The sequence below is a fragment of the Coturnix japonica genome, chromosome 12, assembly GCF_054131305.1.
Source record: "Coturnix japonica strain WE chromosome 12, WE-NBRP24, whole genome shotgun sequence".
NCBI classification, from domain to species: domain Eukaryota; kingdom Metazoa; phylum Chordata; class Aves; order Galliformes; family Phasianidae; genus Coturnix; species Coturnix japonica.
In genome coordinates, this window is record NC_140674.1 from 20,240,395 (window position 1) to 20,263,533 (window position 23,139).

A 23,139-nucleotide genomic window follows, 5' to 3' on the forward strand; every position below is an offset into this window, starting at 1 on the left:
TTATAGATGGGTTTGGGTTGTAAGGGATCTTAAAGCCCATCCAGTTTCAAACTCTGCCATAGGCAATGACACCTCCCAGCAGCTCAGCCTGCCCAGGGCCCCATCTGTGCTGGACCTGAGCACACCCACAGCTCTCTCGGCACCAGTGCCAGGGCCTTACTGCCCTCATAATAAAGATTCATTTTTCCTAATATCTGTAACCACTTTTAGCTTAAAGCAAATTACCCTTTGCCCCATCACTACATGCTTTTGTAAAAAATCCCACTCCAGCATTACTGTAGGCCCTCTTTTAAGGACTAGAAGGCTGCAATATGGTGTCCCCAAGCAGAACAAACCAGACTCTCAGCTTGGCTTCTTAGGAGAGATGCTGTAGCCCTCTGAGCATCTTTGTGGCCCTCCATACAGGAGGGTACATTTATCTTTACTGTTCTGGGGGTTGCCGGCGTTTCATTATTGCTTTTATTCTCTATTCATTCTGGTGGCTGTAAGATTTCCAGGAATAGGAGATGAAGTTTGGGTAATGAAATATACTTGTAGGAGCGGTCAGCAACAAAGGAACTCCAAAAGTTTTTTCTGCAGTATTTTTCCTTTTGGCTCTCATTGAAAGAGTTGAGACTGTGGGCTAGTGCAATATGCACACGTTGCTGTGTTATCTTACTTGGACTAAAAAGAAGCAGTTCCTCTGTATTTAATGCTGCTTTATAAGGCTAAATATTCTTAACCAAATGTGAAATGCAGTTGCTGCTGCCAATGTATATCGATCTGCATGATGGAGATCAGTTTTAATTAGTTTTACTGCTGGTGTGAAGCTCAACATTAATGGTCCTGTGTTGTTCTTTCTGGTATTTCTGTAAAATGTAAGAAACTTAATAGATAACCTCAGGAAAAAAATCTTATTTGCGTATTTAGAAGTGGTTTAGTGGGAACAAAACACTATTTCTCAGTGGTTGACCATGAGTGCAATAATCCAGTAATCTGTGTGAATTATCTGGAATAGGAGATTTATTTTTAATCCTAGGATTAGGGGATATGTTTTAAAACCTAAATAATGTATGAAAATATAAAAACTGAAAACAAATACTGTAACTTATAGAGAGTTTTCCGAGCTATTTCTTTTGCTTTCCTCATGCCAATGGTTTCCTCCTGACCTAGATGGGCAAGAGGAAGTTCAGTGGCCTGGAAGTCACTCTTATTGCCCTCTTCTGCATCGTGGTTGTGGTGGCCATTATCCTCGTTGTGCTTTTAGCAACAGGAGTATCTCCATTCAAAACTACAGGTAAGTACTTCCCACTTCCAGGACCAGAGGCAAAACCCTCAATGAGGACTGCTCAGCTCTGCTTGCTGAGATGTTCTAAAGTCCCATAGCGCTCCTGTTGGAACTGCCTGTTGGCATGATTTAAGTCACTGAAGGACTTTTCAAAGAATATGAATGTTCAGGTGGGGATGAAAAAAAGAGCGAGCATTTCTCTGCAGTGTTTTTATTTATTTATTTATTTATGTATATTTATATCCAATTATTTCCTATTACTTTCAGTGTTACATTTATCTAATGGAATGGCCTGGGTTGAAAAGAACCACAATCATCATCTGGTTTCAACCCCCCTGTTATGTGCAGGGTCACCAACCGCCAGACCAGGCTGCCCAGAGCCACATCCAGCCTGGTCTTGAATGCCTGCAGGGATGAGGCATCCACAGCCTCCCTGGGCAACCTGTTCCAGTGCATCACCACCCTCTGGGTGAAAAATCTCCTCCTAATGCCATTTAAAACCATTCCCCCTTGTACTATCACTATCAAACCATGTAAACAGTCATTCCCTTCCCATTTATACTCTTAAATGAACCTTAAGGTGTGTTTATCTGATACTCTAACTTAAGCTCCTTTGGATGAGCAGTATTTCATGGGAAGGAGTGCCCATAAGAGCAGTTACACAGCACTATTCAGATGAAAGAAAGCCCTTCTGATTTTTATTCAGCATAAATTTTTAAAGAAGCAGCACAGACTGGGTTATAACACTTACTGAAAACTGAATTACTATATATCTTCACAATTAGAACAATTTATGTCACTCATTTGTGCAAAAAAAAAAAATAAAAATCAAAAGTGAAGCTCTCCAACCTTTATCTGGAATAGTTCTCTGCAGCTTTTTAAAGATAAGGTAAATCACAGGAGCAATAGTTTAAACTCATTTGAGACTGTATTCATGGTTAGAGGATCAAGGTGGTAAGAAAGAGTCAGCAGAACCAGTTAATGATAATCCAGATATTAATATATTTTGGAAATAACCCATTAATTTACTTCTCTAACAGAATTTACACCACAATGTCCGAACATATTAACAGTGGAGAGAATTGACTGCATCCCAGATCAAACAGCAACAAAGGTCTGAGAACTTTATAGTAAAAACAATTAGAAAATAGGCTTTTTCACATAAAATCTTATGTTTAATTATGAAAACCTACCTTTTTCTGTAACATATTGATGGTTCTCATAACTTTTATTTGTCTGCGAATGCCTGAATATTTACCAGAATAATAGAACTCCTGTACAGCCAATTTTAGTGCATTGTCAGAAGGCCAGACTTTTTTCTAGCCACTGCAGCAGTTTATTGTCAAGTGTTGAAGATCCCTGCCAATATACTCCCCAGCATCTTGGCTTGTTGGTAAGAGAGAACAAAACTAAACAGACAAGGAGTGGTTAGAAATACATACTGTTTTTAACAACTTTGCCTAAGCAATTTCTTTTTGTCTGATGGCTAACTGTTGGTATTTACAACAAAGCATATTTTAGAAATAGCATATTGAGATTCATTTTGCTCAAGTGCATGAGATTGCAATAAATGCTGTCAGTTTCCTTTCTCAACTGATCTGAATCTCACTATCTCACCTACTCTCTTTCTTGATCGTTGTCTCTTATTTGAGCAAGCACAGAGCATTCTTATGGTGGTTGCTAGAGAAAGGTTATTTTTGTTATTTTTCTAATAATCGTTAATTTTCATTTTAATAATGGATGCGTTCATTTTCTGATGGAAGCTAATGGGTGCCTGGCCCTTTTTTTCTTAGTGGGGTGCAGCTTGAGAGAAAAGATAGGGAGTATATTATGATGTGTGATGTTAATGCCATTCACAGAGATATAAAAATGATTAACCAACCTTTTCTATCTCCCTGTGAATTTCCAATCTAATTGCAGAAGTGACACTTGTTCATGATGCTGTCATGCCATGAGTTGTATTATGATATATAGTTCAATATAGTCTTGCAGGTTAACAGAGTAGTAAAGGCTCAACTCACAGTGTGTTTCTCTTCTCTTTGGTTCCGTTCTCCAGGAATGAGCACACCATGATAGGTGTCATGCAGATCACATTAATCTTTAATTACTACTTTGGGATTAGCCACCCCACGCTAAGTACTGTACTTACCCCAAGTGAAGAAAATAGTTCTACTCTGGTTGCAACTGCAAGCTGTACTGTAAATCTGCTCTTCCATTTTACCCTTTGTGATCAAGAAGAATTAAAAACAATCAAAATAAAGACACAATTAAAAAAAAAAAAAAACAAACCCAAAAACAAGATTCCTAAATCTGCTCTTTCCTTAGTGAATTCTGGGCAGCAGATTTCAGGATATTAGTGATAAACATCACCCTTAATCTTTGCCCTGAAGAAAGCTGCCAGGTGCATGCATCTCACAATCCAGAATCCTGTTTTCTTCTGCAAGCAATTTTGTTGCCCTTTTCCAGTTTTATTCTAATATTACATCTGGCAGAGGTCTAAAACTACGGGTATTTGATAAGGAAAGAACTCTGTAGTGGTTTCCAATAGTGGTTTTCAGAATAAAAAGCATCTGGGAGCATGATGCTTTTGCCTGAGCTCAGGCAGCAACTTAGTGTTTCTCTTGATGTCTTAATTTGTTGAAGTGTTCTAGGTGAAATCTGGGCTTGCAGAGAATAGAAGCACAGAAAGCAAAGAGGTATTCATTAAGCAATCACAGGATTGCCAGAGATAAAAATCCTGAGAGAGAGCAGGCTTTTATTAACTAGTCACTGCCGTGGAAAGTTGTTTGGTTTTGTAAGACAAGAAGAATACACTAGTAAAAACTAAACTACTGTGAGCAGAGCTAGTGCTTTTCAGGATTCAGAAAGCTCTTCCTCAAGGGGGGAGATTTTGTCGTTTAGTTGTTATAGTTTTTGAAAATATCTTGTTGGCAAAAGTTTGTTTTGATGCTAAGAAGAGAAACATTGCAGTTTGACACATATCCAAGCAATGCTTTCAGTCCTTGGTACTGAGTTCAGTGTTTGGAAGCTACCTCATTTTGTATCCCACCATATGCTGCTTTCGTATTTCCAGTATTATTTCTAATGAAGCTTTCTTCAGCTTTGACACTTTCTTTGACTTTGCTGTGTGTTATCTATTACGTTACTTTAACAGTCAGAGGCTGTGACCACCTCCTACCTTTATTTGCACTAAATGATAACTTCTGTAACAGCCTTGACAATACCTTTGAATGAACTCTGCTCTTTTTGGTGTCATGCATAACCGATCTTGTACTTGTGCACTTAGTTCCTCATGCAGCAAGCTCCACGTGCCACAAAAAATACAGATCTACAGTTTACAAATCCACTAGAATAACATTTATACTGAAGAGTATCGCTGCCCTGTAAAGTAATTGGTGAAAATATTCAACAAGCATACATGAGAAGTAGCTTGGAAAAAGATGTTTATGAAGTTGGGAAAGGTGATGTTTGAAGTGTTAGACGTTAGGATAAACTGTTGTTCAAGCTGTTGGGTTAGTCAATGCTTTAGGAAGGGATAAGAAGATTGAGGTCGTAACAATTGTTGATGCATAGTTTACTTGCTGTGCTTGGCCCAATCACTACAGAATAAATGCATGAAAATATCTTGAGCTAATGGCTTATGTGAATTTCCTCTGTGTTCTCCTTTGGCACATATACTATTTCTGGGTCAGAGCTTTCTCTGTTCAGAGAACGAGGCAAGTGTTTGATCTAAACTTTCTAGTTTGGGCTCTATAACCTGCACCAGTAGCAGTGGATTTTGGCCTGTCTTCATCTATACCTGTGGATTGTTTTAAATAAATATGGCACAAACAACAAAAATATTGGAGCATGAAGAGCTTCTACTAGCATGCAGGTGGAAGGAGAGGTCTTGAAGATCTGTGTATTGGATTTGGGTGCCCATGATCACTCAGATCGTAGCCTTTTGCCCTCAGCAGTTCTTCCTGTATCACTACTGCCCTTTGTTCCCAAGTAATTGGTTTTTAACATGGGAAAATTTGTGGGCATTTACAGTGGTGTGTTATGCAAGTGTTATCTTCAGGCATAGAACTTGGGCAGACAACTTGTGAATAAGTTAATTTCTAACAGTAAGGCAAACATATTCCTGTTTATTGGAATATTGAGACGTAGATTAAAGGTTGATGCACTGAGTTATATGCTTTGAACAGTGGGTTTAATTGCTTGGGTGGTGTTTGTTTGTTTTATATAGAAAAAATAATTATCTGAAACTAAGGTTCTGTAGAAGCAAACTTAGCATTTCTGATACTAGGAAATGACATTGAAATGTAGTTCCCATACATAATGATAAATGATGTATATGTGATGTTTTCCAGCCAGATGTTTACTAGATGTTAAGCCAACCATAAATGTTATCTAGTCTCCAGTGTGTGAGCGTTGGTTAGTCTCTAATGCATCTGTCACAACTCAAATGATTCTTTAATTTTTTAAGGGTTCATTCTTCCTGTGAATCTTCAGGTTTTAGGAAAAAATCATTGTCTACGTGTTTACTCTGAATCAAGAAAAAAACAAACAAACAAACAAAAACACCTTGTTGTTTATATTCGAATTGATTAAATACCTTTTCAGAGTTCATCTGATAGCAAGCATTGCTACGTTTTCTGGCGTTTGGGGTAAAAATACTTTGTGCACATTTCAGTCGTTGCAGTGTAGTATGTTTATTGTGTAAAATCAATTAACGTGAGCCCCTTCTGTCCTTTAATCAGAGCGTCTGTGACTTGCGTGGCTGCTGTTGGAGTCCCCAGAGTGATACCAGTGTACCCTGGTGTTTTTTCCCTAAAAACCATGGGTACAAAGTGGATGGATCAACAAGATCAACTCAAACAGGTAAGTTGGGTGCTGAGGAACCTGGTTTTAATGCACATCTAGATGTCTGATTTGAAACAGTAATGTTTCCATTTGTGTGTTTTCTTTAGGATTTGAGGCCACACTAACAAGGCTGTCATCGCCTTCTCTCTTTGGAAAAGATATCAACACTGTCCTCCTCACAGGAGAGTACCAGACAGCAAATCGCTTCCGGTTCAAGGTTAATCTTTTTAATCTGTTGTATTAAGGTTTATGTTCTGTACATGGTTTTTGGCTGGCCATTTATGTTCAGTGAGTTTAGAAGGGCTCCATTAATCCTTCAGCTTCACCATCACGTAGGGAAATAGCTGAAAACAAGTGATGAAAATGGAAAGAGAATGATAATGAAAATGGGAGGAGACTGTGATAGGAACAGGAAGATGCTAAATCAGATCTATCTGTTAATACTGGAAAATGTTTTAATGTTTTTCAAATGTTTTTAAATATGTGCAGATTACTGATCCTGCGACACAAAGATTTGAAGTCCCCCATGAGCATGTGGGCCCTTTCAATGGACCTGCAGCCTCCAATTTAAACTACCGAGTGGAAGTGAGGTCAAATCCCTTTGGTATTGTGGTGACCAGAGTGAGCAACGGGAAAGTGCTGTAAGTAATGCTGGTGGGTTTCTTTTTCTGATGGACACTGATGTTACTGATTTTCTCTGAAGGCCTATGTTGCCAAACAGAAAATCTTTTGCTGTGTGAATAAGATATGCCTAAGATGGAACATGTGAGGTACAGCCTTGGATATGTTACCTACTTCTGGTCTTTTGACTGATGGATGTTCTGCAAGGACTCTTGTGAAGCCTTTTGAACCGCTGCTATATGAAGAGGCATTGTAAAGGCTTTAGATTTGGCTGTCCCTTCTCTTTCCTCCAGCATCAGCAAAATCTTTATGTCCACTTTGTTCAAGGAGTATTTGTTATCTGAAGACCTTCCCAGTGCTTCAAATCACAAATACTCTTCATTCCATCTTTTATCTTAGCTGTTACAATCACACCTTAGCTCTGAATCACCAAACCCAGATTGTTCTTTAGACCTATGATAGAGGTGTAATTGTTGCAAGCCAGCGATAAGCTGGTTGTGTCGTCCTCTAAAATATTTGAAGGATTTATATTGAATGTTTTCATCCCGTTTTTTCCCTAAAATTAAAGAAACAAACAGATTTGAAGTAGCTGCCTATCTTTGAGAGCCATTAAAAAGGAGGAAGTGTCAGGATGAACATACTTATCAAATCAAAGAATGATCACCTGTCAGAGTTCTAGGACAGTTGCATTATCAATGCTTCAAGCCTAATAGCTATTATTTTCATACTGTTGCTAACATTGGTTTCTTACTTAGAATCCTCTGTAATGATTGATTTGCAATTAGAGAGAACACAAAAGATGGACTTATTATTCGGTAATCCATGACTGATTAAACAGGCATATGAAGATGAGAATAAACAATCTAGTTCAATAGATCCATGCTGAAGCAGTGCTCTGGAAGGCTGAAAAGAGAGCCATATCACTCTCTTTCATATGAATATAATGACTGGTAAATACCACAATTTCCCAGAAAAATACAATCTTTGAAAGTTTGTAATTAAAACTGTACAAAGTGAATAGATCAATGGTTATTGCTTTGAAACTGTGCATGATCTTAAAACATACTGGTGGGGTTGTCTATCTCAAAGTAAGCCATTTTCTCTGCTTTTGGTGAAAGACTGAGTTTCTGCTGATCCTTGTAAGCTCTTGTTTTAATAAAGCTGAAAGTAACCTTCAGATCTCGGGATCAGCTTCATTCCAATTGCTTTGTGATTTAAATCTGGTTTAACTCATAATTACTTTCTTGTTGCGACTGTTTCGTTTAAGAAAAAAAACAAACAAAAACGACTGATGGAAAGTAAAGCTACTTCTGGGTGGGGCCAAATTTCATGCATTTACCGTGTGGAAATGTTGAAAGTCTCTGCAATAAAATAGGGAAATGAATATGATTAAGATCAATATTAATGAACTTAAGTCTTTTGACTGATTAAAGGACCACTGTCTGGCAGTAGGAATTACCCTGCTGCCTCAGCACTATTCATATTTCCTCCCAATTGCCTGAGTCCCATGTGAGCAAACAGGGAACGAACTTAGCTTTAGATTCAGTCTCTAAATCTCCCCTAATCCTTGTTTAGGAGACACACAGTTTATGATGAATGATTGGTGAAACGTAAAATTAAATTAAAAGAAGAAACTTCAATTGTGAAGTGGACTTTTACTGCATGGATTTACTACCCAGTGCCACAGGTGCTTAGGTGGGAAGCTTTGCAGGAAGAGGTGATTGTGAACCTAACCCTGAAAGCAGAGGCCATTTATGTGCAAAGTTTCTATGGCACTGAGAGGTATTGCCTGTCTCCTAATCCATGCAATGGCCTCTCTATCTACTGCAGCTACACAACATCCTCCTCTGCATCCCTCCCTTCAGCTCTCTGGATGGAGACCTGACCCTGCTATCCAGCTTAGCTAAAAAGAGTAGAAATAATCACTGCAACAATTCCTGTTGTAATCCCTTATTTATTTATTTATTTATTTTTCTTATTTTTCTTTCAGTTTTGATACTACCATAGGACCACTGCAGTATTCTGACCAGTTTTTACAGCTATCAATCAAACTACCTAGCAGCAACATTTATGGTGTGGGAGAGCATGTGCATAAGCAGTACCGACATGATCTCAACTGGAAAACCTGGCCTCTGTTCAGCAGGGATGTTGGTCCCTCTGAAGTAAGGACCTATTTCTTCTGTGTCTTATTCTTTGCAGACAAATTCTGGAATCCAAACCTATTATGCAGTAGTGCATTAATAGCATCCACTACTTGGGATAGTACTTAGGTAGATAATGATAGGACAAAGGGGGAAAGGTTCTAAGCTCAAGAAGGGAAGGTTTAGGGTGGGCGTCAGGGGGAAGTTCTTCACAAAGAGAGTAGTGAGGTGCTTGAACAGGCTGCTACTTCCAACTTTACTGTCCTCAGACAGTCCTTCGTTGTACCTTGGGGATGTAAACAATCAAATGTTATCTCTGTGTTCATTAATATCCTTTGCTTTGACTAGGGGAATATTTGCTAAAGCTTGTCAGCACTCAGTTGACCTAATGCTATGAACAAAAAAACAAACCCAGCACGTTTAAAACCCTACCTGTCTAGTACAGAATCAACACATAAGCCATTGCATGATCATGGATATCGAGGAGAAATTAAACAGTACAGTGCATGAGTGAAGGAATGCTTTTTAATGTGATTTTAAAAAATTACTGTTGTTCCTAATGTACTTTATTTATAACCAGCTAATGAGGTCCTGTTTGTCAGTGTTACGTCAGTGTAAGAAAGCAACTCTCCATATGATTGAAATATCCCCCAAACACATACTGTTAGCAGATTTTAACTGCTCTTTCTTTTTTGTCTTGAAGCAAATGCACAACTTATATGGAGTTCAGACTTTCTTCATGAGTTTGGAAGACAGCAGTGGAGCATCTTTTGGTGTTTTCCTGATGAATAGCAATGCCATGGGTAAGGAAACTTTCTCTGTGTCTCCAGTTATTGCAACTAAATATCTTTTAAAATGATCTGTGGGACTGAGATCAAAACTGGGGTAATGTGAATTTCTATTTTTAAATACTACTGCGTATAAAGTCTTAACACCACCTTCAGTTATCTGATGGCAGTCGTTGTAAGCATTTAGTAGCACTGTAAGTATGCAATGTAAGCAGTGTGTGGCTCAGAATTAACATGCAGGTTGTGTGCATTGGAAGCCTTGTGCGGCCCTGTGCAGATGTGTAGGACAGCAGTCAAAGTATAAATTTGGACTGATCATCACTTGAAAGTAAATGCCCTTTGGTCTCTGGTTATAGGCCTACCTATACATATGCTATTGTATGCTATTCATTTCTCTTGAGTCTGGAAAGTTTCACTGAAAATGTGAAGAGAAAAGGTTATGTCACTGGATTTGCTCTGATTCTCTTGTCTTTGCTGGATGTAAAGAAATGCAAATATGGACATTTAAAAGAATCGTGTCAATACATTTCTCCTTCATTGCAAATTTAAATAATGGTTATGTGTTCCCTGGATATTTCTGGTTTGTGTTGGTTCTTTTTCCTTAAAATAAATTTTCTACTTTTCAATATCAGTATGACAAAGTTACTTTAGATTTAGCTAATATTCAGAATTGCTCTCATATGTGCTTTGTCTGACAGAGTTTGCAGTGCAGCCTGCTCCAGCAGTGACCTACAGAACTATTGGCGGTATCCTTGATTTCTATGTCCTCTTGGGGAACAGTCCAGAGCAAGTAGTTCAAGAGTATTTACAGGTACCTTTATTTTAAGAGACCACACGTTGAGCAGATCCTTAAAGGCACTCGGTTTCTTTTTAATTTCGTTTCCTTCTTTACATTACAATGTGTCTTTGTTATGCTATCTAGGTGAGTCGCTAAGTGTTCATCTAAGAACAATTGTTATCTCAAGTGTTGCCAGTATAATGGCTCGCTGGGATTAAGTTGGAGCGTAGATGTTTTTATCTGGCCTGCTACAGGCAGCATCACCTAGAGCACTAGTTTTGCTGGAGATGCATGTGCAGAGAGGATGCAACAGTTCTGAGTCTGTACACCCTGACTGAGTTCTCAGTCTGTACACCCTGACATGAGCTAGAGATGATCTAAGCAGAATGACTTTTGCTTCTTTGCTCTTAATATATGGACAAATTCTTATTCATGTAGCAATGTTATACACGATATTATGTATATGCCCAAATAGATGCCCATAAATATTATATGTTCATATGGTAATATTATAGTGAGCAATATTACTGATATGTCATGATTCCAGTTGTAAGCTGTCACAGATATTGTTTGGACTTCTTTTATTTACTATTTATATGTTATTTTTATACTTGTCTGATCAGCTGTCAGTCAGACCTTGAAGGAAAGAATGAGCACTGAGGTAACATACACAGCATCCACTATTAGTACCACTAATTATTTCTGCCCCCAACATACAGTTTGTGGGACTCCCAATGATGCCTTCCTACTGGAGTCTGGGCTTCCAGCTCAGCCGTTGGAATTATGGATCTCTGGATGAAGTGAAGGCTGTTGTGGAAAGGAACCGTCTGATTGAACTCCCTTATGTAAGTTCAGGGTTTGAGGAGGGCAACAACCCCATCAAGGCAGAGTCTTGTGGGAGAAACAACCCAAATATCATGGCTGTGATGTGACAATCCTCACTCATTTCACATCAGTTTCAAATAGTGAATTTCTAATAAATTATTATGCATGGCTTTCTAGTGTAAGAAGGTTTTGCACCTTTTAATGCAGTGTCATTGTCAGAATGACATCAGACACCAAGGGAGGCTTATTTACAGCAAGTTTTACTTGCCCGATTTATTGTAATAATTTTTCAGTTATACTTTCCAACTGTATTGATTTATTTTTCTAGTGCTGCCTAGTCCACTGAAATATTTTTTCAGTGTCATGTGGGCAATTATGGAACCACAGATTATTCTTAATTGATAAGCAAAGGTAAATTACACATAATTTTAAAATAGACTTCATATGGCCTTAGAGGAATAGCTTAAAAAGTATATACCCTGATTTTATGCTAAGTGTTGATGAAGGAGTATTCGTATTCAAATGTGTGTTTTTAGAAGTTGGGCAGCTACAAAGAAACAAACACGTGTGCAGGATCTAATAAAAAGAATGCCAATACACACATTCATATGGATTCTGCTAATGCAGAATGTTCCTTTTTGGTACAAAAGATATTTCATTATAATTCATTTAGATAGTAAGGACAAACAGGAGTTGTCATAAGAAATTGCATTTGAAAAATATACAAAATCTTTACATATGGCTTCTCATGTTTAAGCTGTTAACTCATGTCTTTCAGGATGCTCAGATCACTGACATTGATTACATGGAGGAAAAGAAGGATTTTACGTATGACAAAGTGCTGTTTAGTGATCTTCCTAATTTTGCAAATTATATGCATCTAAAAAATCAAAAATATATTATCATATTGGTAAGTAATTCTTTTTGCCTTGTAAATGCTATCATTATAACTTTTCATAATTATCTTATGCATTTTTGAATATAATTATTACACTTCCTGCCTAACATTCCAGTAGTCTGTAAAAACCAATGGAGTGTTTCCTGGTTTCTAACTATTTTGTATTTTTTATTCTTTTAAATGTTTTAGGATCCTGCTATTAGCACACAACCTCTAGTTGATGGTAATCAATATGGCAGCTACGTCAGGGGGGAGAGCAGGAAAGTCTGGGTCAATGAATCAGATGGAGTAACAACATTAGTTGGAGAGGTAAACACATTTCTGTGAAGTTTAAATGTGGTTGGTTTGGTTCAATTTATTTTGATGGGCTTATTTTAAACTCTCGTTTTCTAAGTCGTTTCTTCCAGTACTAGCCAGTGAGAACTGAGAGGTCTCATTTAGCATGTGATATGTTTCAGTCTTTGATGTTTTTCTTTTGCATTGTATGTTTCAATTTTTGCATTTTTGCACTATATGTTTCTATTTTATTTATTTATTTATTTATTTTTGTAAAATCCTGTTTGATATTAATGCAAGTTTTATGGAAATGTAAATGTAGATGTTTCATATAGTAGATGAATAAGAATACCTTCATGCCTTCTCATCCATTGGAAGCTGATGCTAGAAAAATGATACTCTGCTATGCCACTGTTGCTTTTGATGATTCACACTGATCAGAAGATTTCAGAGTTTTTGAACAAAATTATGAACTTCAGTGAAAGTAAATCTGGGATCTGGAGGTGGTGGCTGACAATAGTGTCAGTATGGGCCAGTAGCAGAACTTGGTGGTCAAGAGGGCAATGGACTTGATTCAGATCATTATTTAGGGCAAAAAAGCCACCAGTGGAACACATATAATACATTCTCATCTTATTCCAATGTAATTAGCATATTCCATTTTTCCCCTATGAATGCTCTAGGTATGGCCGGGGGAAGCTGTGTTCCCAGACTTCACCAACCCAGAGTGCACCAGTTGGTGGGTGGAAGAATGCGAAAGGTTTCATGGCCTAGTGGCGTACGATGGGATCTGGATTGTAAGTGATTTGGGAAGAAAATTGACGTGTTTATTAAATTCAATTAACATTGCATATGAAAGGGTTGTTTATAATTATTAGTTACTTGAAATCAGTGCAGGATGTACTCGCCATTTGCTGTTGGATTTACAATTCAAATTTGGATTTCAACTTTAAATTTGAATTAGAATTGTGGCGTTCAAATGCTCAGTGTGGTGTTTGCTGCATGATCTGTTGTGGTCTGAAATGCTTTAGTGGATAAACCTTTGATAAACACAAATACATTCACACTCCTGGACTCAGAATGGCAGTATTTGGAAACCTGCACGTAGTGGCAGAAAATGAGTCTTAAACAGGTCCTGAACACAGGATATAATGCATCACAGCTATAAATCAATGTGTCAGGTAGCTCATGGATTTCAAGGTAGTACATTGGCAATCATTGTCCCAGGTTAGGATATGGAAAAATAAGACTAGGCAGAAGCCACAGCACATCTTGCTGGTTCCACATTTCTCTCTAAACACAAGCTCCCTGCTCAGGGTCTTCTCTTGAGATATGTCTGGAGCTAATCATGGGTAACTACAGCATATATACACAAGCACCTCCTGCAGCTTCAGTCTCTGAAGGGAGAAGGTGTAACTATTAATGTTATGCTCATCTGTGTACTGAAGTCTGTCCAAAACAGAGGCATGTATTAATACAGGAATGGACCAGGTCTGTGTCTAAGTGGTATTATTCACACCTAAAAGTATAGTGCTAGCTCTTAGTAAATGCTTCTTAAAGGGTAATAGAATAGAACACAAGATTGGGTTAGAAGTTTTATTATAATCTACATCTCACTGTCTGTATCTTGCCTTTTCAGGATATGAACGAAGTGTCCAACTTTGTTCAAGGTTCAAATAAAGGCTGTCAGCAGAATGACTTAAACTATCCTCCATTCACTCCCAGTAAGTCCACCTCCTTTAACCATGGAACAAATTATCAGAAAGCACATTAATTATTGTACCATTGTCTACAAGGATGTAAAGTGAATTTCCTGTTGTTCTCACAGATGAGATTTGAATATTAAGTACTGACTTTAAGAAACCTTTGCCAACATGTTGTCCAAAAATGATTCAGAAATTAGACTATAGGTGTACAGTGCTTCCTTGCATGCATGAACAGTTGCTTGCAGAAGAAATCCAGCTGGCCTGCAGTTGAAATGCAGTCACTTACAGCCAGTACTTAGTGTGTTGTTTTAATGTCAAACTTGGAAGTAAAATTATTTCCTCTGATCTCAAGCACAGATGAAGGTTTCAAATTAAATTTTAAAAAAGTTTCCATCCAGTTCTACATTTAGGAGGGAAAGTTAGGAAAGGATTATCTATTATTTGCCTGAAAAGTACAACTTTAAACAATGAGTTAGCTTTGGGGGCTTTCTCAGCCTTAATGGGCCATTAGTTAGCTCCACTGAGGAAACATGGCTCATTGGAGACCTTACATGCTTAGTCTGCAACTTTACAGTAAATCAAGTAACCAATATAAAGAAAGGATATTCTTCCTACACTATCTTGTGCTTCCAAGATTATGCTTGTTCTTGTGATAAAGCTGACAGTGAGTACATTTGTGCTAAGGTTTAATAAGAGAGGTACCACATAGCATTGGAACTGAATGGAGCCTGATTACCACTTTATCACACCTAGGCAAGGATAGAGTATTTGAGTTAACCATTTTATGTTATGCACTGAAGAAACTGACACAAATTCTCCATCAGTTGACTAAATTCCGCTGTCTTAACAAAGCTGAATTTATAGCACTGTTAGCAGTGATGAATGGATTATTTTGATATTTGTGTGTTGATTGTCATGAGATATCCAAAGCTCAAGAGCAGAAAATAGCACAGATGGAGCAGAGATGAATAAAGCTAGCAGCCAAGGGAAGCATTTCATTCTTGTAGTAGTGACAGTGGCTTTAATGTAAGCATTAAAGTGGGAAGAGGGCTTGAATGTCAGGAATGTACAATATAAAAAAAAAAAGATTGGAAGTATTCAGAATCAAAATGCACTTGAAAACTAATGTCTGTGTTTCTTTATTGAAGATATTGTTGACAAACTCATGTTTTCCAAGACGCTCTGTATGGATGCAGTGCAGAAATGGGGCAAACACTACGATGTCCACAGTCTTTATGGATATTCCATGGCCATAGCAACAAGACAGTAAGGAATTCATCCTAATATCTTTACAGAAAGTTTTTAGAAGAGTACCTTTTTCAAAACAGCCACAAGATTTCACTTCTAAACAAACCTATTTTCTAGACAATGTTATATTGCATGTAAGCTAATATAGCAAAAACAAAATCTACTAAATTCTAGGTCAGACACTGTCAATCACAGATTTATGCTAAGGTTGTTTAAAGTAAATGCCTTGAACTTCTCTAAAAGACACCTGTTTAACTGTGAAGGAGCCCAGGTCTTGTGGATAATCAACTGTTGAAAATGAGTCAGTATAATTGTGCTGTGTATAGAACTATTGACGTGTGAGTGATCATTTTTCTATGGCATAGTTCCAGTCTCGTTTTGTTTTCAGAGCCATCGAAACAGTGTTTCCAGGAAAAAGAAGCTTCCTTCTTTCAAGGTCTACTTTTGTTGGATCAGGAAAGCACACAGGACACTGGCTGGGAGATAATGCAGCAACATGGGAACAGCTAAGATGGGCAATACCTGGAATGCTGGAATTCAGCCTCTTTGGATTTCCTTATGTACGAAATAATAGGTTTTTACTTCCATTCAGAACAAGCAGACAAACATTGCCTTTTTAACCTCTGTGATAATGGGTTACCTAATCAAACATGGTCTATATAACCATCTTATCTTTTCAATTCTAAGTCCCTTCAGTGATCTGATTTTAACATTTTTCCTAATGATTTTTTTTTTAAATTATAAAATTTGTTTTGGTTTCTGTTACTGCATGTTTGTGATGAGACACATGGGCAACAAACATTATCTTATTTATGCCAAGCCTCTAGTACTATTTTATTCATTAGCAATGAATGTGAAATACACTGGGGTTTTCCTATTTATTATCACATGTAATGGGAAAATCCATTTGTAAACGATATAACCAGATTCCTCTTCAATATTTATAGTTGTATGAGTTTGAGCTGTTTTCCTAGTGTTGGGCTACTAGCACCAAAAAGGAAGGAATATGTTTGGAAGAAAAAGGATGATAGGCAGCCATGGGAAGCAGTTGGCTTCTATTATTTATTTATTTATTTATTTGTATAGTATTCTAGTTGAAAGAAGAAAATGTATTGAATGACTTTGCCACCCTAGCGAGAAATGAAAGATGAATTGATACATCCCTTAAACTTCAGATTTTGTGTAGAGATTAGTGGTGCAGTATGAGGTCTGTCCAACACATTCTGCTTTTATTTGAAGATTGGAGCAGATATCTGTGGCTTCGTTTTTGACACAACAGAAGAACTTTGCAGACGATGGATGCAAGTAGGAGCATTTTATCCATTTTCCCGGAATCACAATGCTGAAGGATACATAGTAAGTTGTTCCTTCTCTTACAAACTGTTTCAGTTTCTACAACCACATTTCCTTTTATAGTATCACTAATAAACATTACTATCACCAACAATTAGATAGCTGACCAGTTTGAATATGGAAGAAACTTGAGATCTCTTTATGAAAATTTATCTACAAGATTTTCAGCTCTCAGGGGTGTGGTGTTTTCACATTGATAGCTAATCTGCACAAGACTGCATGTTCACTCCCTCTCCTCAAAAAATTAGGAGGAAGTATGATAGCAAGAAAAAAAATAATAGACTTATAGGACAGACTAATGAAATGAAAACAGAGAGGAAAAAAAAAATAACAAAAAAGGCCATGTAGGAACAGGGAGAGAAAACTCTGAACATTTGTCTCTGTGTCACCAAGTGATGTTTAGCCGCATCTTGAGGAGAGCCTCAGCACTTGTAGTAGTTGGTTGGAAAAGTCAGATGCTCTCATAACAAATGTCCCACTTTTTATTCCACTTCATTGTATTTGCTTGTTTAGCATGCTACCATATAACATGGAATATCCTCTTGATCAATTTAGATCAGTTGCCTTAGTGGTGTTCTCCCTCCATCCACCCCCAACTCTGAGCCAACAGTCAGTTTTCATAATTGTTGGGGTATTTCCTGCACCATGAAAATCATCTTGCAATATTTACTTTCAGCCTCAAGATCCAGCTGTGTTTGGAGCTGATTCAGTTTTGGTGCAGACCTCCAAGCACTACCTGACCATTCGCTACACTCTGCTGCCATACTTATACACGCTTTTTTATAGAGCTCACACTCGAGGGGATACAGTTGTGCGTCCAGTTTTGCATGAGTAAGTGTACCAGATGGCCTTTGTGATAATCTTGTTAGGAATAAATAATACAGGTTGAATGTAGTTAGGGACTATCTAAATAGGTATCTAATTTCTGAAAATGCATATTGGAGTACATGTGGAGACAACATCAGAATTCATGAAATACTATTTTGATGTAATCAGAAGAGTAATCAGAAACTGTCTGTAATTTCTGTATATCTGCATGCATTATTGCCAGTCACTCTGAAGAGCTGGTATGAAATAGTTTTGTCAGCTAATCAAATTACACCGTGCAATGATGTGTATATTAAAATATACATTTCATTCCTTCCTTATTTTTGAAAACAAGTATGCTGAGAACATGTGCATGTGTGTGAATACACACGCTTTCATATATAAATAATCAATACTAAGCTAAGAAGAACTTAGCTTCCAACCTTCAGATGGCCTCAGATTTAAAAAATAATTAAATATTTTTGCATGACACTTTTCAGTCACAATTCTAGGCAATCAGTTCTTGGAAATACTTGGATTAATGATGATGGTATAGCTCTTCAAAGCCATTACTACTTCGTCCTTTCTCCAGGTTCTACACTGATGAAGGGACATGGGGAATTGATAGGCAGTTCCTGTGGGGTCCTGGGCTGCTTATTTCTGCTGTAATTGATCAGGTAGGCTTGGCTATTTTCATGTCTGTCTCAAAAAGGCTTACTGGGGAACAGAGACACTTGAAGTCACCAGTTCCTGCTCTTTTCTCTACAGGTGGGAAACTGCAGCATAAAATCCCTAAATACACTATTGATATCTCTCCTTTATTCTTCTGGTTAGAAAGTACCTTTCAGTTTTTCTTATTCATGTGACAATTTTGTTATTAAGCTTGAAGGTTAGGGCATCTTTACTATATATATATTTCCGTCTTAAATCACATTCCCTCTCCCTTTTAATACTGAAAAATCTGAATCACAAAAATAGGCTCATTCATTCCTGGAGGACTGCAGGAAATTTATTCTCATCCTATTCTAGTCTGGACTCTTCTGTCCTGAGCAGGTGTTAAGCAAGGTCATTTGGCAAAGAGAATGCAAGTGACCTTACCTACTAGCATTAGCACAGTTCTTTCTCCAAGGGTAGTACGTTTTTTGCTAGATTTTGTCAGATTTTACTTATTTTTCATTGATTCGTAGCACTGGTAACCAATGACCTCTCTTTGGGCTCCTTAAAATACTAGATTTAGTTTTTTATCCCACTCTTCACTTATTCCTTGCAGTGAGAGAGAACACAACATGTTTTGGTCACTGTCAATATGGGAAGTATTGCACTTAGTGCTATTAAATACAACTCCTATTTTCCAGACCTCTACAGAACCAAAGCAATCTGACCTGATATTCTGATTCAGCTCATCTTTTTATCATCTCAGAATGTCATCCAGAATCTCTCATGCTATTTTAGCTTGCCTATGACAGAACAAGCAAATGTTGTTTATTAATTGCCTTGCTTTCAAAGGCTGATTTTTGTTCTCCTTTCAGGGTGTGGATGTAATTGATGCTTATATTCCTGATGCAGTATGGTATGAGTATGAAACTGTAAGTAAATGCATAGATTACTAGGGAGTGTTTTTCTAATGATCTTTGTGATGGAGGGGGGAGAAAAAAAAACAAAAAACCAAGGTTGTCAGTCATGCTTCAATGGCAGAGACCTAAAGCAAAGCCTAAAGGATGGAAATGGCGAGATGGGAGGGTGGTAGGGTAAATGAGTCATAGCCTCAAGAAAAGGAGATGGAGATGTGAAATATAGTGTGTGAGATGGGAAGATGGATTGAATTGAAACTTTAGGAATGCTCACATGTGAAGAAAGGTCAAATGTAACAATACATGTGCATGTGCAATTAACTTTTACTAGTCTTGTTTCTGCAAAGAAGTTTCCCATTATTATGATGATCTTTTGATGGATGTGAAAAGACACTGCTCTTATTTGGTATCCCAACAGGACATGCAGTTTATGTTGACTGAGCAAAACACAACACAGAAATTTGTTGATTTATAACATTATAGTATACTAATAAATTTATGTGCTATTTTTTGTGCCCACTGCTGCACAGATATTTTCCAAGTTTAAACATCTCCTCAAAAAGTATGATTTGAGAAGAATGTCTTAAATCCCAAGTTTCACAGCAGTGATTAACACAACAAACCCATTCTCTTTTACATGGCTGTCAACAAGGGGGCAAGAATCTCAGAGAGAAAACAATGGACCAGGATGTACCTGCCAGCTGACAAACTGGGGCTCCACTTGAGAGGAGGCTACATTTACCCTATTCAACAACCAGCTACTACAACAGTTGAAAGGTATGCTTTCCAAACCAAATGCTTTTATGACTAGGTTAGTGTAAATTCAAGAACAGGCTTAGGGCTGCTAGGTTGCAAATCAGTGGTAGCCCATCAAATTTAATGCTTTCGTTTTGAGACTTGGGAATAATTGTAAACCACAACTCCCTTCTGCTTCTATTTACATTAAATATGTAGCAATTAATTAAAAGTTTATTTGCATAGCATTTTGTCAGTTTGCCATGTATTTTAATACATTTGCATGAAAATGAATGACAGCAAAGGACTAATCTAAGACAAATTTTGCAACCCTGCAGAGTGTCATTCTTAACACGAACAAGAAGGATTTGTTAAAACTGTCTAGCAACTGGTTATATATGTAAGACAATGACTTTCTTTTGATAGCCGCTTGAATCCATTGGGACTTATAATTGCCCTGAATGAGAACAATACAGCTGCTGGGGAGTTATTCTGGGATGATGGAGAATCTACGGGTGAGTTATTACTGGTGAAATAAATAAACAAGAGTATACTTACAGACTTCTACTCTCCAGTTAATTTCATAAGAGTAAGAATGAGCCATTGAGGACAAGGTAACAAACAATTAATAGTGACTCTTAAGTCATTGGTTGTTCATCATTTATATGTATAAAAGAGTAAATGTTATTTACCTTGCCTGCTTCTCTTTTTTTTCTTTTTTTTCTGTGTGTTCATGTTGCAACATAACCTTCAGCATGTACAGCTTTGGCACATTAGCATGCTGACTGTTAAACCATAGTGTCAAGATTGATATATATTCTGGTATAGATCCAAATTAATTTCAGCGGGTTCAAGAATGCATATAATTAGTGTTGGACACCAAGAATAGGCAGAAAATGAAAAAGTAGCACTTTTATTAACTCTCTGGAATTATTTAAATTGCTTGTAAAAACAGTAGCAGTTTTCTTAACTCAAAGGTACTGTACGAAAGCCAAAATTTGCCTTGCCATCTGGTGCATAAGCACACGAGTAGGCATGTATAGGCCATACTTGTCATGTTGCCAGACTCAATAGTATTTCTGAAGATTTAGATGAGTGTCCAGTTTCCATGAAATTAAAATTACTTGAAGTACTTCAGTTCCTTAGGCTGTTTTTGCAGTATTTGTCCTGTATTATATATAACAGAGATATCAGCAAGAAGTTTGAAAATATGTCTTCTCTAATTCATGTCCTATCCTGTCAGTAGTTGGTGTCAAGAACTGCATCCCCTTTACCTAATTTCATATTTACGTTGCCCTGTGACAGAGGTCTCCGTCTTTGCAAGACCAGCAGCTGGAGGGAAGCTGTGATCATATTCCCTTCCCTGTGCTCAGCTGATGCTGTCAGGTTTCACTCTGGAGAGGCTGGGATGGGCTGCTGCAGGGAGCAAGGCCAGGAAGCAGCGCTGCCCTGCTGACCTCTGTCAGAGCCTTTGGTCCCCTTGAAGTGGAGAACTCCCAGTCAGATATCTCCTACTAGGACATGCACATCAGAAATCCTAGCTCACAATTCTGTAGTTTGATGGGTTTCTGCACCCTGATGCTGCAGGAGATGCTGGTGGAGCATTTTGTGCAGTCTGACAGGAGGACAGCTGCAGGAAATGCCCAAAGATTCATTGGAAAGAGAATAACTTGGAAGATTTTATGCATTTGACCTGTAGGACTCGCTTCTGTTATTTTAACTTTTTTGATCACACCTCACAGAAAAAATTTGGAAGCCTCAACTTTTAAAAAAACTTTGGTAAAAGTTTGGGATGCTCTGAAGAAATAGAGCAGTGGTTTGGCTGATTACTGCAGCGATAAGTATTGAAGGCCTTGGGTGGCTGCTGATATGACAGCTGTATGTACTGCTTTGTCAAGACCTAAAATATCTCAGCTCTTATTGTACTCACTTCTGCTGAGTAACAAAACAATAAAACATGTAGTGATTTTATTTCCTGGCACAGATTTACAGGTTGCTGTCTTTTTAGAGAAGTAGTTTACAGTTTGGTTGCAACAAAATAATTTTTGCTTTTATTTGAAGGAAAAACAAATGACAAGTGCAGTCAATTTTTGTACCTCTTCTTCTTTTTGTACATTTTCTTTTTGAATCGCTTATTTTGATTATTTAGAAGATCTGGCTTTGAATTATATATCTACATTCTAGAGGATCAAGGAGAATGTAAGAAAAAAAGAATACCCTGGATTTTAGGAAGAGTAATTTAAATAATGTTCTGTAATTTTAAGTAATTTTGGAACATTTTTGCCCTTATGAAGAAAGTAGTTAAGGAGAACTTTCTAATGTTCAAAGAGAAGATGGTAAGAGTAAAATATAAACCTCTCTGATGGAAATTATAGTGATTACTTAACCTGTCTAACTCATAAGCTTGTTTTTTACCTGCAAAGTGAAAACATATGGAGAGAGCAGAGCGCATCATGTCACTTTGGAATATATTTAACCTTCATCTATGTTAATTTACATCTAGTTTACATTCCTTCATTTGTGCAGAAAGAATATTGCTGGCCAGGATACCAGTTCTTAAGGTTATAGCAGAAATGCTGTGAATAATCACTCCTCTTAACTTTGCTGGGCCTCAGTTAGAAAGTTCAGCCTGCCTCAAAATTTCACTCCTCTGGGTGAATATAGATAAATAAGACCAGAAGATGTTGGAGAGATCGGTTACAGGTCTTGCAGTTATTACGTGTCTTGGGAAAAAGTTGTGTGGTCTAAATGGAAAAAATAAGAGGAAATATTACTGGTATTTGAAAGTCTCATAGTCTCGTGCGGGTTGGAAGGGACCTTAGAGATCATCGAGTCCAACCCCCCGGGATTTGAGCCTCTGTGTAGCAGAGCGGCACTTCTACCACTTGCGCCACAGGGGGGATTCGAACCCAGGGCCTCCGGTGTTGCAACGTGGCATTCCTACCACTTGCGCCACCGGGGCACACAAATATATGTGTGTGCACACAGTCCAAAAATACTGTTTCAATGGCAAATAACCTTCCACATGTCCAGTTAGAGAATTGTTTAATTGCTTCCTTTTAGAAATGGGAAGTCCTCTACAGCAAGCATTAAGATAAGCATTCAGGTAATCTCAAACTCTGAGCTCTACATGGTCTTTAAGAAGAATACAAAATAAAAGTTGAGACCACCAGTAGTTTGTGCACAATCTGCTCAGTGCAGCTTCCGAATGGTATAAAGATAATGATAAGTAGTTGCTTGGTGACAAAGTCCTGGGTTTTATTTGTTCCTTTCTGTACTG

General features: G+C 37.6%; 1 protein-coding gene across 1 annotated transcript in view; it reads left to right on the forward strand.

The window, feature by feature from the left end:
- SI (sucrase-isomaltase) overlaps positions 1-23,139 on the forward strand; it is a 42,420-nt gene that overhangs the window by 646 nt on the left and 18,635 nt on the right. The window contains exons 2-22 of the mRNA XM_015872037.3: positions 1,153-1,276; positions 2,308-2,381; positions 6,010-6,130; positions 6,220-6,329; positions 6,602-6,753; positions 8,724-8,895; positions 9,578-9,677; positions 10,361-10,473; positions 11,160-11,285; positions 12,044-12,175; positions 12,353-12,472; positions 13,123-13,236; positions 14,079-14,163; positions 15,294-15,411; positions 15,782-15,953; positions 16,633-16,749; positions 17,423-17,577; positions 18,146-18,230; positions 19,083-19,139; positions 19,777-19,901; positions 20,286-20,374. Of these exons, the coding sequence (XP_015727523.2) occupies positions 1,153-1,276; positions 2,308-2,381; positions 6,010-6,130; positions 6,220-6,329; positions 6,602-6,753; positions 8,724-8,895; positions 9,578-9,677; positions 10,361-10,473; positions 11,160-11,285; positions 12,044-12,175; positions 12,353-12,472; positions 13,123-13,236; positions 14,079-14,163; positions 15,294-15,411; positions 15,782-15,953; positions 16,633-16,749; positions 17,423-17,577; positions 18,146-18,230; positions 19,083-19,139; positions 19,777-19,901; positions 20,286-20,374 (2,461 nt within the window). The remainder of the gene's footprint in view (positions 1-1,152; positions 1,277-2,307; positions 2,382-6,009; positions 6,131-6,219; positions 6,330-6,601; positions 6,754-8,723; positions 8,896-9,577; positions 9,678-10,360; positions 10,474-11,159; positions 11,286-12,043; positions 12,176-12,352; positions 12,473-13,122; positions 13,237-14,078; positions 14,164-15,293; positions 15,412-15,781; positions 15,954-16,632; positions 16,750-17,422; positions 17,578-18,145; positions 18,231-19,082; positions 19,140-19,776; positions 19,902-20,285; positions 20,375-23,139) is intronic.